At 35.3% G+C, this 16,464-nt stretch overlaps 2 protein-coding genes across 5 annotated transcripts; one reads left to right on the top strand and one right to left on the bottom strand.

Moving 5' to 3' along the window:
• Positions 1-640: 640 nt before the first annotated feature.
• On the top strand, positions 641-11,573 carry LOC113771969. Its single transcript, XM_027316513.1, has 14 exons — positions 641-1,466; positions 1,685-1,816; positions 2,149-2,270; positions 3,809-4,019; positions 4,439-4,676; positions 5,144-5,294; positions 5,815-6,180; positions 7,779-8,544; positions 9,200-9,331; positions 9,904-10,025; positions 10,204-10,414; positions 10,591-10,828; positions 10,938-11,088; positions 11,208-11,573. The coding sequence occupies exons 1-14, from the start codon at positions 641-643 to the stop codon at positions 11,571-11,573; spliced, it is 4,032 nt and encodes a 1,343-aa protein (XP_027172314.1).
• Positions 11,574-11,883: 310 nt separating this feature from the next.
• Positions 11,884-15,722, bottom strand: LOC113776026 (transcription initiation factor TFIID subunit 11-like). 4 transcript variants are annotated; one of them, XM_027321099.1, is made up of 4 exons: positions 15,549-15,722; positions 15,484-15,498; positions 13,596-13,675; positions 11,884-13,043 (listed from the first exon to the last, which is right to left on the bottom strand). In XM_027321099.1, exons 3-4 carry the CDS (start codon positions 13,639-13,641, stop codon positions 12,412-12,414), a joined length of 678 nt encoding a protein of 225 aa, XP_027176900.1. In that variant the 5' UTR covers positions 13,642-13,675; positions 15,484-15,498; positions 15,549-15,722; the 3' UTR covers positions 11,884-12,411. The 4 variants fall into 4 exon arrangements, with proteins under 4 accessions (XP_027176900.1, XP_027176909.1, XP_027176894.1 ...); XM_027321108.1 differs by having other exon boundaries at positions 13,596-13,672; XM_027321093.1 differs by lacking the exon at positions 15,484-15,498.
• Positions 15,723-16,464: the final 742 nt, after the last annotated feature.

The raw sequence follows: 16,464 nt of genomic DNA, 5'->3' as shown, positions 1-16,464 counted from the left end.
GGATATTTAATAGTTAATAATAATAATAAGAAGAAGAAGAATATAAATTTGGATTGTCTTGGCACCTAAATATTTGGATTAATCCACTTACTCTCCTAATATTTTCAAGGATTTTCTTGCGTCGTTAAGTTTTAAGTTTTTCACAGTACATGTTATATTTCAAATTGAATGCTGTCATATTGCATCTCAACTTTATCTTTTGAACATTAATGTTTTTCACTTCATCCCAAATTACTATAATGAGTGAAAGAATGTGACAACTACATTACTTTCTCAATGCTGAAAATTGTCATAAATCCTCCCAAGTTTGAATATATATAAAAAAAAAAGAGGGTCATCTCATTTGGATAAATTTATGGTCCTAAGTGTCGCAATAAAAGTTCAGAATGCAATATGCAAATTAATGAAATTCCGAAGGGTGCAAAGGGTAATTTCTAGTTGTATAAGTTTTTGTGAACCGAAGTGGGACAGTGGCCATTCTAATGATAGAAGACTGAGCATCAGAGTCAATCAACTCAAAATTTTTTTTTTTTTGATAAATAAAGATGCATTAAAGTAAAAGTCAAGTCAATCAATTCATTTATGCTCAGCTATGCATCTCCTTCTTTGTTTCTGAAATCTGAAGCTTTGGTAATGGATCATGGAGCATCTTTCAAAAAATTGTAGTACAATTTTGTCAGTCTTTTTTGTGCTCACAACTCTGTTTGGCCTAACTTTTTCGGCACCAGATTTCACACAGTTTTTCTGTTCAAATAACATAGGCAATTACACAAAGAACAGCAAATACCAGGCCAATTTGAACACCCTTCTTTCATCCCTTTCTACTAATGTCAGTCCCGATGGATTCTACAATTCCTCGGTCGGCGAAGATCCTGACAGAACATATGCACTTGTGCTCTGCAGAGGAGATGCTAGTTTCCAAGATTGTGAAACCTGTGTTAATGATTCTGCTAATATGATCCTACAATTGTGTCCCAATCAAAAGGAGGCAATTGGATGGTATACTATTTGCATGATAAGGTACTCAAACAAGAACTTTTTTGGTAACATGAGTACTAGACCGAATTTCAATCTTCAGAGCTCAGTGGTTCCTCCAAACCTGAGTATATTCAATCAGGACCTGAGTAATTTGACAAACAGCCTTAGAGATCAAACGGTTGGAGGTTTTTCACTCAAGTTTGCTGCAGGGACAAGAAAGAGTGATAGCAATATCACCATCTATGCATTGATGCAATGCACACCTGACATAGATGGTGGAGATTGCAATCTTTGCCTTGGATGGGCTTTACAGGTTCTGTCACAATGCTGTTATGGTACAGAGGGGGCCAGGGTCGTTGGGCCAAGCTGTAGTTTTTGGTATGAGGTATTCCCCTTCTACAATGAACGGGTGATTCTTTCAAGGCCACCGCCACCGCCATCATTGCCGCCCTCCCTAGTACCACCTCCACCCAAACCAGCCACAAAAGGTATCAAAAACTGTCACCTAGCTACTTATCTACAAAAATATCAGCTCTTTCTAGCTCATTTTTCAACTGATTCTCTTATTGTGTGTAAAGATGTGGTGGAGTGGGTATTGAGGATTTAACTAGAGAATGAGGCATTTCTTACATACCACAAACAAATCATATAATACTTTTTTGATGCTCATTGCTTGTCTAAGAATGGCAAAATCTTGCTTCTGCAGGAAAGCATGGCAACAGCACAACCCTTATTATCATTGGTGTTGTAGGTGGAATAGCTCTGGGACTACTCAGTTTTTGCATTTTCTCCTTCAGAAGAAAATGGCGAAGCAGAAGGAAAGGAGAGAAATTTCAGGGTAAATTCAAGTAAAGATTTTTGTCACCAGCTGCAAACTACTATTATTTGCTTTGGACATTCAAAGTTCATAGCTGTAAAGTACTTAGTTTTTGGCTATATTTTTCCATGCTGTCTCTGCTTGAACATTCAATCTTCAAGATCCATCATGATTGAATTTTATCTGCGTGAATCCAAGGAAATCAGAAACAAGAATATTCAAAGTAAAATATTGACTTATTTTCTTGGGCATCATGATGCATCCATTGTACAGTATATTACAGATTTGTATAAGTGCGTCCATTGGGCAACGCCGAAGCTAATTTCAGTATTCTCTGGTTTTCGATTGTGAAGGTTTGGAAGAAGGTGACGGGGTAAAAGCAATGCAGTATGATTTTGGCGTAATTAGTGCAGCAACAAATAACTTTTCAAGTACTAACTTGCTGGGGAAAGGAGGATTTGGTGCTGTTTACAAGGTGAATAATCAAAAGATCTGATCATTACTTGTGAGTAGAGGTGTCAAAATGGGTGACTTGGGCGGGTTTGGGTTGGGTAAAATGGGTAATGGGTATAAGTGAGTCAACTCATTTATACCCAATTAATTAGATGGGTATAAATGGGTAAGTCAAAAAATGAATTGGGTAACCCAATTATCCATTTATAACCCATTTATTTTAACTTTTTGTAAACTCATTTAAATTCATTTTTACAAACTAAGTTATCAATTTATACCACTCTTTGTACCCATCATTAGTTTTAAATATTTATTTATAATATTCAATAAACTTAATTACCAATTTTTTTTCATTTATACTCTATGTCACAAAATTACCTATTATTTAATAATTGAGTAATAAGAATATAAAAATTTGAACTAAGTGCTATAAAAATTAATATAAAAACTTAATCCAAAAATTTTGAACCCTAACATTTTTTTCATATATAAATTTAAAATTTCATTTTAGAAAGATAAGAAAATAGGCTAAAATTTATTATAAATTAATAATGCAGAAAAATGAGTAAGTTAACAAACTAAGAGAAAATAAAATAATAAGATAAAACCAATAAATAATAATAATAATAATAATGAAACAAAAGTAGTTAACATCATGACAAAATGAAAAAATAGAAAAAAAAAATGGGTGGGGGAAAAGAAGAGACTTGGGGGGAAGAGAATTCTAAATGGGTTAATTGGGTTTGATGGGTTACCCAATAATACCCATTTATTAAATGGGTATTATTGGGTAACCCATTTATACCCATATACAAAAATTTAAGATACCCATACCCATCTATTCATGGGCGGATATGGGTAAATTTAATTAAATGGGTTGATTTGCCACCTCTACTTGTGAGCAATCAAAACAGCCAATATGACCATCTTATTGATTCGAAGTTTGAATTCACTTATGCTGGTTTGGCTCTTTTGCCCCAATTTATGCAGAAAATTTTCAGACTGCTACATGTCTACACTTTTTAGGAGCTTAGACAGTTATTTTCAGCGGTCAAAAACTTTGGGATGGACTTATTCTGGTGATGGTGTAGAAGATTTTGCCCAGACAGAAGTATATATCAAAACCATTGGCTAATTCTGTCCTAAACAGTCATCATAACACTCTACAGTTCCAAAGTACAGACAGTAGAAGAGTAATTCACTAGGAAGATATAATTCTAGATAGAGTTGTTGCCCTATGGACATGCTGTAAAATTGGTGTTGTAAATACTGCTTAAATTAAATTTTTTCCTGCCAGATTGCATTGAGTCATGGTTGCAATCACTGTAGAGTTCGTTGGACGCTCGTTAATTGAAGCACAAGTGCTATTTTTTTTTTTTTTTTTTTATAAAATGAAGCAACTTGAGAAACAGGCTGAACAAGAATGATAATAAATGCAAATGTTATATGACACATCGGGTGTCTTAATAGGTGCCTCACGGTCACTCGTTAGAAAGCTCTTAAAACTGAAAAGATTTTTGTTAATTGTTGTCATGTCAATTTATCCAATATATGCTTCAGGGTACTCTCTCAGATGGAAAGGAGATTGCTGTAAAAAGGCTGTCCAAGGGATCAGGACAAGGTGACCAAGAATTCAGGAATGAGGTCTTGTTAGTGGCAAAGCTCCAACACAAAAGTTTAGTTAGATTGTTGGGTTTCAGCCTGAAATATGAAGAAAGACTGCTGGTCTATGAATTCATGTCAAATGGGAGCCTTGACAAATTCCTCTTTGGTATGTTTTTCTGCTGCCTAAACTTTTCTTTATTTCTCAATCTGTCTTTTTTTTTTCCTCTCTTTTTTGGTTGCATTAAGTGCATCCACTGCCTAGCTACATCAGTCACTATATTGTTTGTCAAGATCAAATGGTAGATAATAGACTATCTGTACATCAAGTAGACAAAAATGGCCTTGTCTGAAACATCAAAAAGGGCAAAGACCCTTCTTCACATAAACCATTTTTGCCTTTTTGGGTATACATGCATATATAATCCCAAAGAACTATTGATTGACAAAATTTAACAAAAAAAATATCATTTGGGATCAAAGGAAATTTGAGAAGCTAACCATTTCCTCTCTTTTTCTTTTTTTTTTTCTTTTGGTGTCATGTGATAACAAGTTGTTCTGTGATTTGCTTTGTTGAGTCAATTTTAGATTCAGCAAAGAGGTCATTGTTGGATTGGGATCAACGCTACAAAATCATAGAGAGTGTTGCAAAGGGACTTCTTTATCTCCATGAAGATTCACGACTAAAGATTATTCATCGTGACCTAAAAGCCAGTAATATTCTCTTGGATGAAGACATGAATGCCAAAATTTCAGATTTTGGTATGGCCAAGTTGTTCCAGCTCCATGAGAGTGTAGCCGAAACCAATAGAGTTGTGGGGACCTAGTAAGTACTTTTGTATATATGTGTACTTAAACAGGTAATACAATATAAGGGGTAACCACTATAATTTTTGGGTTAATTATTAAGTTCTTAAACGACTAAATGAAAATTAGTTAACGGGTATTCTCACTTAACAAAATTGAAATCAATTGTCTCATTGAGAGAGCGTTACTCTATTCCGTTTGATTGAAGATTAATCGGAAAATTGTTTGATGTTATATCTTTATTGTAATACTTATGAGTTGCGGTGTCTGTAAGAAAAAAAGATGACGGAAAAAAGTCGTAAGAAGTAATACAAAAAATTTCCAAATGATGAATGACATAGATTAAAAACTTTAATCATCCCGTACAAATTTTGCCCCTAAATAAACATGTAACCAATCTTATCAAGTTCATATTCTGATATGTATCAGTTTTGTGATTGTGCTTTGAGTTTGTATTTTGATAGCTATTACAATGATCATTTGCAGTGGGTATATGGCACCGGAGTATGCACTGCAAGGCATATGTTCAGACAAGGCAGATGTCTTCAGCCATGGAGTGCTGGTTTTGGAAATCATAAGTGGTCAAAAGAACCGTTATGTCCAACAAGGCCAGAATGTGGAGGACCTTCTCAGCATTGTAAGTATGACTAGAAAAATAGTTCTAAAGCCTAAACAAACTTAAAAAAAAAAAGCTGCAGTATTGGTCCTTCTAACGGTTTCAACTTGTCTTACTTAGTATCAGACTATTATCCTAGTATTTTAAGTCTCAATTTCAACTTAATTGATTTTTACATTTGTAGATCAAGTTAAATTTGAGCAATTAACATCTAAAAAAGTTGTGTATGTTGCATAAGCATGAAGCGACCAATAATTGTACAAGATTAAACTTATTGATACTCGAAAATACATAGAATACAATGTAAATTTTCGTTTTAAACCCCCTCCCCCTTCACCTCTCTTTATTTTCACTAAATTTTCTCATTTGTTCTTTGGACTCATGCAAGTCTAGCTTTTCTTGTTTCATCCAAGACTAATTAATTAAGTGTAGACGAAATAACTAGGGACAAAAACTGCGAAAAAATATTATTGTACAAGAAGTATGGTCAAATACAAGGACTAAATTTTCCACTTTTTGTATACCATATTATGCCATTTAGGTTTGGAAAAACTGGATTAAAGGAACAGCTTCAAATATAATAGATTCAACTCTCAAGGCTGGCTCAGCTCCGATAGAAGCTATAGTGAGGTGCATACACATTGGCTTGTTGTGTGTTCAAGATGGTGTAGCTAGTAGACCAACCATGGCTTCAGTTGTATTCATGCTCCATAGCTTATCTCCTAGTCTGCCAATGCCTTCTGAGCCTGCATATTTTTCACGTAGCACCAGCATTGCTTCAAACAATCAGCCTCAGCAGGCTCTTGAAGATTCGAAAGCAAAAAGATCAGGTCAAATTCAACCTGCAGGAGGAGCTGCTACTAACTATTCCTTAAATGAAGCATCAATAAGTGAGTTTGATCCTCGATGATATTATATTAGAGGATGGAATCTGCAAACGGCTGCATGGGAACTTAGGATATTGTTCTGGTGTATTTGGTAGTACATGTTTTTTGTTTTTTTTATTAGGACAGAAGTAGTTTGATAGAAGGCTCAAACAAAAAGAAAAAAATCCATGTACAAACCATCTAACAGTGCATTTATTTCCACATAAACAACGTGGATTTGTGATGATTTCCAACTCAATGTTATAGTAATATCATTCCAATTTGGTCTAAAAATTCGTGAAAGTTTCTTATGACTTTTAGTTGAAAGTGGTGCATTTTATACCGTTTGAAAAACACTATAACAAAGTTTCAGCTTATCCTAGGGTTCATGTTTGGCGATCCTAAATTTTGAATTCATTTTTGGTTTATTTACAAGAGAATGAGGTGCTACATCAGCGCAGATATGATAGTCAAATCCTGATATATTGCTTAGGAAAGAGTTGCTTTATCACTTAAGCAATCCCTTATAGTATCTAAACAGCTTTTCGATTAAGAAATTCTTTTTTTCTACTGAACCATAAGTTTTGGACATCTTGGCTTTTTTTTTTTAAAAATTTCAAAAATTACAAAAATAGATGTCATTTCCGTCATTTTTCACTTCACATGAAATGAAACCACAGGGGCGTTAAATGGCCGTTTTCAAAAAATTCAGAGATTATATAATACTTAATAAATCAAACCAAAGGGGATAAAGAGTAGTTTACCCTTGTTTTAACCAATGGTTTAATGGGCACTTCAAGGCAGTGTGCTTCAATATTATTCTCTCTATGATGATCATTCTTAATCTTCGCTCTGCAGATTTCAAAGTCAAATTTTGAATCCAATTCCCACATGAAAACATGCAACATTAATCAGCTGGATTAAAAACTTAACCAACTAGTGCAAGAAGTTAAAAATTGAGGTAAACAATGTCAGTGCCAGGAAACATCTTCCACATTGCCGGCCTCGTTGTACTCAGCAAATTTGTGTTCATGTAATCTTCTGTTTAAATAATGAGGGTATCCATTGATTAATGTATCTGAATAAAACTACTAAATTTCATTGAAAGTTCAACACGGTACAGTCCTAAGTAGTCCTATCAAAAGGTTAATATTTTGTAGCAAAATTCAAGAATGTCAAATAATGAGCCAATGTTTCCTGGCCATTTCGGAGTAAATTAATACCTTCCCCTTGAATGCGTTCAATTTTGAGGAAGTCAGTCTTCTGTTTTGTTTGTTCTTTAACTAGTGATTGACTACAAAACTGAAACAGATTCCTAGTTTTTATATTTTGTGAAAATGTAAGCTGCTGTCACAGGTTGGTAATCTGATAAGCACAATAATTATTAAATTAAAGGAAATATAGATTTCAATCTTCCAAATATCCTGCATGGTCAAGATTGATCATCTCAGTTTTGTAATTGATCCAAAAAAAATCAGCTAGCCCTGCTTGATTTCAGATTATGATGTTCACTAGTCAACTAAATTTGGAAGTTTTGTCAAGGGATCACGAGTGATGATTCTTCTTCCATTTTGGCTAGACCTAAGACATTTTTTTTCTTCCCAGTTTTAGATCATAGATCATAGAAATGGGCTATCAGGGATGGTTTCTTTCAGTCTTTTACATGCTTACAAACCTTGTTTTCCTATCTGTTTCACAACCAAGCTTCACAGATTTCTTCTGTTCAAAAGGAGTAGGCAACTACACGCAGAACAGCACATACCAGGCTAATCTCAACTCTCTTCTTTCCTCCCTTTCATACAACATCAACCCGTATGGATTCTACAATTCCTCTTTTGGCCAAGGTCTCGATACAGTTAATGCAATCGTGCTATGTAGAGGCGATGTTGATCAGGAAACTTGTCGTGTTTGTGTACAAAACTCTGCTGGAAAGCTCACACAGGTCTGTCCTAATCAAAAGGAGGCAGTTGGTTGGTATGATCAATGCATGTTAAGATATTCGAATAAGTCGATTTTCGGAGTTATGTCTAATCTTCCACCTTTCACTCTTCAGAACCCATTGAATTCTACAAATCCCATTCTGTTTAGTCAGGAGGTTAGCAATTTAGCAACTAGCTTAGAAAACAGAATCTTTTCAGGGAATCCAGACCGGAAATTTGCTGTAGGGAAAAGCAATAACAGCAATGTTGAGACCATATATGCTTTGATGCAGTGCACACCTGATATAGATCCAGGAACTTGTAATTTTTGCCTTAGGTTGACTTCAAATGTGATGTCTCAGTGCTGTTCTTGGAGTCAAGGGGCAAGAGTTGTTGGACCAAGTTGTAGTTTTTGGTATGAGTTGATCCCCTTTTATAATGAGAGTGCCATTCCATCACCACCAGGTCCACCGCCATCCCCACAAGGTAATCAGATGGAAATATTTTCTCTTGTCACTACTTAGCTAAGAAAACTAAGTTTTTGATCTTGTGGTAAATTATTCGAAATATTGTCATGCCTAGGAGAACATGGACTTGTGGACAATAAGGTTATTTTGCAGATAATCTGACAAATGTGAACTTTAAACCTAAGTTCTGTCTTTCCATCCTCAGCCTCGCCTACTTCAATAACTTTTTCTTTTAATTATCAAATTATGCAAATCCCATACTATTAATGCTGGCTAAGAACACTATTACAATAAGTAGAAGAGTTAGAACTAGATTTCTAGAATTATTATTGAGCTATTTTATTTGTTGAGTAAGCTAATTACACAATGACAAAATGATAGAAGATTTAGAACTAGCTTTTCTAGCAATGCTATTGAGCTGTTTAACTTGAGAGGTAAAAAACAATCAGCAAAGTGATCAATCTCAATATTAACTTGCTTTTCTTCCTTATGTGTCTTCTTATGAGGAGTGGTCAATCCCAGAAGAGGTTCATTGGTGTTTGGTTTTCAAGTTTACTCGTGTTTCCACCTTTTCTTAAGTTGTATTGCCACTTTCTTATAATCTCAACAACGTGCATTTTGGACTAAAAAACTTTTGCTTATTGCTCAAGCTTGACAAAAACTTGTTTCTGCAGGAAACAAAGGTAACAAGACATGGATTGTCATCGTTTGTGTCATCGTTGCAGTGGTACTTGTAATACTTAGTGTTTGCATTTTCATCTTCACAAGAAAATGGCAGAAGAGGAAGAAAGCAGCAAAGCTTGAAGGTAGTGAGACTTTTATCTCCTCCACATTAACCTGTATCTACTCTGGTGCAGATTGAAAATGTTCAGTGTTGGTAGAAGAGTAAAAGTAGCATCACAACATTGTGTTTTTGAAAGTCACAGGCATTTACATAACTTTAAATTTTCACTCGAGCGCATGAGATTAATTTTAGAGACAGGGTAAGTGTCTATAAAATGTGGGATCGTACGTTCAGGAAAATTGAAGGAAGAGATAAGGACAAGAGCTTTAGTTTAAATAATGAAAAGTTCAATCAAGCGTTATGAAGTGTCTGCAACTTTGTAAATGTATTACAGCTTGCAACATTGTTATGAATTTTCCATAGTAAAATTAGCAGTGCCAAGGTCTGAGGGCAATCAAAGTTATAGATGCGAAGTAGTTACTTCTGTTACATCTATGTTCATAGTTGTCTGCTTGAAAATGACCTATTTAAGTATAAAGAAATGAAAAAGGAGTTCATTAGTCTGTTCTGTGTGTCTCCCAGACTAAGATATTATTGATCATTTAGCGAACAATTCATGTTGATTCTAGCATTCTTTGTTTTATCTTGGTGAAGAATTGGAAGAAATTGATGGGGCAGAAACAGTACAGTACGACTTTAGCACAATTAGAGCAGCAACAAATAATTTTTCTGCTAATGATTTGCTGGGAAAAGGAGGATTTGGTGCTGTTTACAAGGTACATACCTGCACCAGATCTTTAAAATTTCAAACTGAACACAAAGGCCAAAAGACCAACATGGCCACTAAAGAATTTCTTCAATGTTCTGCTGCTTTACAATGGATTAGTTTAGTGAATTGCCCTTGATGAAATTTAAATACTTTGTTATCATGTAACATTGCCAAATTTGTGTCAGGGAACTCTTTCGGATGGACAAATGATAGCTGCAAAAAGATTGTCTAAGGAGTCAGGACAAGGTGAACAAGAATTTAGGAATGAAGTCTTGCTGGTGGCAAAGCTCCAACACAAAAGTCTGGTTAGATTGTTGGGTTTTTGTCTGGAAAAAACAGAAAGACTGTTGATTTATGAATTCCTGTCAAATGGGAGCCTTGATAAACTACTTTTTGGTATGTAGTTTTCCTCCTATTGCTGCTATAGACTATAGTCATCATTTTTTTTTCTTTTTAAGAGGGTAGTCTAAGATTTTAAGATAGTTTGAGGGGTTAATTACTTCTTGTTTAATCCATCTTATTTGTCTATGATAAAAATCTTTTCTTGATTTCTCTTTTTGGGTCCAATTTAGATCCTCTGAAGAGCTCAGAACTGGACTGGGATCGGCGCTACAGAATCGTAGAGAGTGTTGCAAAGGGACTTCTTTATCTGCATGAAGATTCTCGATTGAAGATTATTCATCGTGATCTGAAGGCTAGTAATATTCTCTTAGATGAAGATATGAATGCTAAAATCTCAGATTTTGGCATGGCCAGGTTGTTCCATGCAGACGAGAGTGTAGCCAACACCAATAGAATTGCAGGGACCTAGTAAGTGCTAAAATGTTGTTATTTATGAACCTATGAACAATTTTTTGACCATTGAGTCAAAAATTTTATAAATAGCTATTCATTATCTCTGACAAGAATAACTATGCAGTGGATACATGGCACCAGAGTATGCATTGCATGGACTATTTTCAATCAAATCTGATGTCTTCAGCTATGGGGTGTTAGTTCTCGAAATAATAAGTGGGCTGAAGAACTCCTATTTCCGGGATGGCCAAACTGTGGAGGACCTTCTAAGTTTTGTAAGTATGCAAAACATTTCAAGCCTAATCAGAACACACAATATTTGCAATGTTCTACTGTCTCCTGTTTGTAGTTCTCTTGCTTTTCCTTACGTCTAACAATTATAACCTCTTAACAGGCTTGGAAAAACTGGCTTGGAGGAACAGCCTTGAAGATAATTGATCCCGCTATCACGGCTAGTTCGGGTTCAATACAGAACATAATCAGATGCATCCACATCGGGTTGTTATGCGTTCAAGATGATATAACTAAGAGACCAACTAGTGCTTCAGTTGTTCTCATGCTCCAGAGCTTTTCCGTCAGTCTTCCAAAGCCTTCTGAGCCTGCTTTTTTTGCACACAGTCGCAGCATTGGTTCAGACAAGTCTGATACACCATTGTTATCTGAAGATTCTAAAACTATAAGTACTGCAAGTCCATCACAACCTGCTGTTGCCAGTCAGTCTGTCAATGAGGCATCAATCAGTGATTTAGACCCTCGATGATGGAATATAAGGATGGAATATCTGGAAAGTACAGTCAATTTCTATTTTTTCTTTTTGTCGGAAGCCGACAAATTTTGAGTTTAGGACATTATTCTTGCGTATTCTTTGGCTGGTAAAAGAAAGTGATGTAGAGGATCACAGAAGGGAGAACAATGTACAATCTATCTTATGTATTTGTTTGTACTAGCAAACTTGATTGATGACAGCATGAACTGAGATGGTAAAAGTGTACATAAGTTCTGCACTGTGGATGTCAACTGCAGAACGTATTGGTTTTAGATGGCGAAGTGGAAATGAAAAGAAGTTCAAATGGCAAAGTGAATTTCGGCTGCATTGAAATAATAAACTTTGCCTCTTGAAAGTCTGAATCTATGGTTGAGACTCGAAAGACCGAAATATACACCACAGTACAATGGTAAATATCTAGACAACCTGAATATTTCCACCGGTAGTAATTTTCCTAAAGATTGTACTCAAATTTCATTTGTCTGTTATATAACTAAAGAAAGAAACTGGTACTAGCTGCCCACCCCAGGCCCAAACAGAACTAGGAACTTGAAATCACAAGAGTGTTAATGGTGCGAGAGCTACAAGAACAACAAAATGAAAGGCCATTGTATAAACCACCATGAGCAGGCCAAAACTTTCGGGCGGGTGCTGTTTCCTAATCAATTCAATATGTCATTAACTAAAATGCTACCACAGCATTCACTTCACTGCTGTATTCTCCTTTTCTTCGAACAAGACACTAGCAGAAACTAGAATTACACTTGTTTCTTGAATTGAAGAAACTAGCAGAAGCTCTTCACTGACCCAAAAATGCCACAAGGAGGTGCTATTAATCACTGTCATCTTCATCCTCCTTAGCGCCTTGATCCTTGGAAATATGAACTCCGGGCTGAACCACGCGCCGCCGCGTCCTAGATGGTAGAATGTTATCCAAATCAATCTCAGCAAGTGGATCGTCTGAGAGATCACTGTCAGCATCAGATTCACTTCCAGAATCACTTGAATCCCGTGACACCTCAACTAATTTTCCTTTACCCTTGTCATCCCTCATAATTCCCTTGCCCTTTCGGTCAACTATCTCAGCATTGGCATCCGAGTCGTCATCATCGCTATCTTCCTCACCATCCTTGTCCTCCTCCTCTTCCTCTTCCTCTTCCTCTTCCTCCCCTTCATCTTCATAGTCTTCTCCATCTTGATCTTCGACTTCATTATCCTCATTTTCCAGTACCTGTTCCACATGGGCACTGTGGTTTTTAGTTCCATTAACATCTTTATTCTCTTCAACATCTGGAATCAGAGGGTCATTTCCAATGGAGCGGTCATTGTTTTCAACGGAGAGGTCATTGCCAAGCTTTAGCTTTTTGTTTGGATCAACTGTGTCCTCGTGTATGTTTTCCTCGTCCAGAGAGGCAAGTTCAGGATTTCTTTTCGCAGGCAAAGATCCTTTGTCACTCTTGATCTCTGCAAATTTAAGTTAATCACTTTTCCAGCGAATAATATGGTTGAACATTAAGCAACAGAATTACTCACATGATCCGAGATATTACTATTTACTACATACAAACTTACCAATTAGACTAAACAGGGAATATATGGATTGCTGTAGAGACATAAATACATCCAAACATACATACTGCTCGCTTGCTAGCGCTCTCTCTCTCTCTCACACACAGACATACACACATATATGAAACATAAGGATACATAAAGCAGGAAGATGCACTTTTTCAGGAATGTGCCTAGATAAGCCTATATATATGTTCTCAACTTCATTATATCAATGTAGTATCTGGCACAGCACATGAAGGGGCCTATCATCTTGCAGACACGATTCCAAATATCACTCAGTCAATTCTTCCAACTAAACTGGAAGAATTGAACCAAAGGAGACCAAGGAACAATATAACAAGAAGAAAAAGATGAAGACTGTCGACAAAGTCAACAGAAACACATAAAGTGTTAATTTAATCTTCAAAGAGACAAAATGCAATTCAATAGTCCATACTGACTAACCTTCATCACGAATCAATGTGTTATCTGGGTTGGCGAAAGTTGCCATGCCACAGAACTTGTAGAAAAGATGAATCCACCTGCTAATAACACAAAAGGGAAGAAAATTCAAATCAAATACACAGTTATTTAAGTTACAACCTGAATGGGAAATTCACACTTAATCATAAGCCAAAACAAATAGAATCTTCACTTTCATCTATAAAAGGCAATTAAAGATTAAGTTCACAAATTATCAAAATGAGGTCCATGTGAAGTAACACAAAGAAGCTCCAAAACAAGTCTATGCGAATTAATACTGATTTTCTCAAGTCATATCCATGCCTCAAGTAAGTTGTATCTGCGCCCGAATGGAATTGAATATATTCTAACATTGTAAAGATTAATCATTATCTGCAGAGCATGCAGCTCCAATATGAAATCTTGGCATCTTGATTCAGAAATTCAACTGAAATGGTACCAAAAACCACTATTCAATCCCTTGCAACTCCCAAGATGCCTGGAATACATCATTCTGCAACCACCCTCCATTACCTTCTGCACAGCTAGCACCCTTTCCCTACTTCAGATTTCGAGATATTGCCTCAACCCCAGACTACCCTTTAATGAAATCTTGAACCAGCCTATGGTCGTGACAGTCAGTAACAATTTGAAAAATGTGGCATGCTAAGGATTGAGATGTCTGGCTGTAATTTGTAAATGGTAGGTCAACAAAATGCTACAAATAGCAGTTATAAAGTGAATTAAAGAAGTTGGTGCAATGTAATTCATATTAAAAGAATTGCAAGCTGCATCATCTTCTACGTTGAGCTGAGAACAATGCTTGGTGATTCATTTACTATCATACCATTTGGCAAGCCTTCTCCCAATGGCCAATCAACACTTTCAGGATCAAGTTTGAATAGGTTTTTACTTGAGAAGATAAAGAACAGCATCACTGGTCAATGTCAAGAACGATTTCAACGGCACAAAAGTTTTAACAAGAGGTGAAAAACAGAGCAAGGGATGTGTGGTACATGCAAACTGAAGAGAGAGCTGCTTTAAAGCTAAATCCCAATAAAACTGTACAGCTTGACAATTATTCTGTGGAATTGCAGCTTCAATGAATTAGATCACCCTCTTTATATCATATAGAATGTTCAAAATTGATGCTGCAAGCAGCTACTTCTCAACTCAATTTCAGCCAAAAACATCATACTCTAACAAATCCTCCTTTAGACTCTGATACAACTCATTTCTTCCATAGAAAAATGGTGCCAATACTTGGAGGCAGAGCAATTTTCTATAATTTAATCACTCATCATTTCGGATAGCAGACCCCTACTTGAAAAGGACTCGTTTACCGTAACAAGTTCAAATTTTCCATTTGTTCTTTGTCAAATTATATGCCAAAAATCTTAATCAATTCCTTAAGCAGCATTCTTTCTGGAAAACTATGATTTCAAAAACTTATTTCTTGTTTTATAACATTGCCCTCTATAGCATTACCAAATCCGGCTTAATCACCTTATAAAATTCATTAAATACTACATCAATGAACACTCTTTAAATCAAAATCAATACTTATGAACAACTCTAAGAATAAAAGATTTATTTACTTTAAAAAAATAAAGAATTCATTAAGGCAATGAAAAAGGTTTTCCAGAATAATCTCAGTTAATATATACTAAAAGTTACCAAAAAAACAAAGTAAAGAAACCCAGAGGACTATGTATGCGCGGGCGTGTGTAACAGAACTCACACGCAAAACACACTAATGCACTTAGAAAATGTGAGCTTGTGTGTGGATATCTGTACATTCAAACTTACAAGATTAGAATGGCAAAATATCGAGGAAAAAAATGGAAAAATTGAAAGATTAAAAAAACAAAAAATCACCTGATATACTTACCCAAAAAAAATTCACCTGATATCAAGAATCCGGGTAAAATTGAAAGATAAGGAAAAAAAATACACCTGATATCAAGAATCCGCCTTGATTTGCCAAGGGAGATATTAACCCAATGTTTTTATTCCAAAGCAGCGAAGTTCAACGGGTTGGAGCGATGGGTGAAGCGGCGGCGGCGGGGGCAGCGGCGGCGGTGGTGGTGGAGGGCCTCCGAGTAGAGAGTCGACTACTTGGAAGTGTGAAAAAGTTAGGGCTAACAATGGTTGAAAAATGTGCAATAATGAATTAAATTACGTAACAGTCCCTAAATATTTTAGAGATACTTTAAATCCTCCTATTGCACTAAAATTTATCAACTTACCTTAAATTTTATTAAAAGTTCTACAATGGCTCTAAAATTGTTAAACTTACCTTAAAAGTTATTAAAAAGTTTTACCAGGGATTTATTTTGGGGTCAAATCTATCATAGTGCTAGGATACCAAATATGGAATTTTCAACTGATTATATATTAAAACAAACTAAACCTCCAATAGGGAGGGAATTATTTTGCACATACAAGCGTATAAGTTAATCATCAATCATATATAATTTTATTAGAAAATTAGTTGGACTTGAACATACCTTGAATCTATTCTATTGCCAAATCTCTAAATATAGATAATTCTGTAATAATTTTTTTAACCAACTTAGTTATCCACCCAAATATATATCCTTGCATAGATAATATATATTTTATATGAATTAAATTTTATCGATGAGAATTTTGGCTGCACGCAATTGATTATAGTTTACTCTTTATAAAAAAAATTATTATATATGTAATTAAATACAAAGAATTCTTCAAACTAATGATAAAGGTATACTCGATGTGTGTGCGATGTAGGAACAATCACTTTTTATATGGATGAATTTAGTATAAAATATTCGTAAACAAAAAAAACTTTGATCTTTTAAAAATTTTTTGAATAGAATTTTAATTACTT

The sequence above is a fragment of the Coffea eugenioides genome, chromosome 1, assembly GCF_003713205.1.
Source record: "Coffea eugenioides isolate CCC68of chromosome 1, Ceug_1.0, whole genome shotgun sequence".
Lineage (NCBI taxonomy): Eukaryota > Viridiplantae > Streptophyta > Magnoliopsida > Gentianales > Rubiaceae > Coffea > Coffea eugenioides.
Note: the sequence above shows the minus strand (reverse complement) of the source record. Positions and strands in the feature narration are given on the sequence as shown.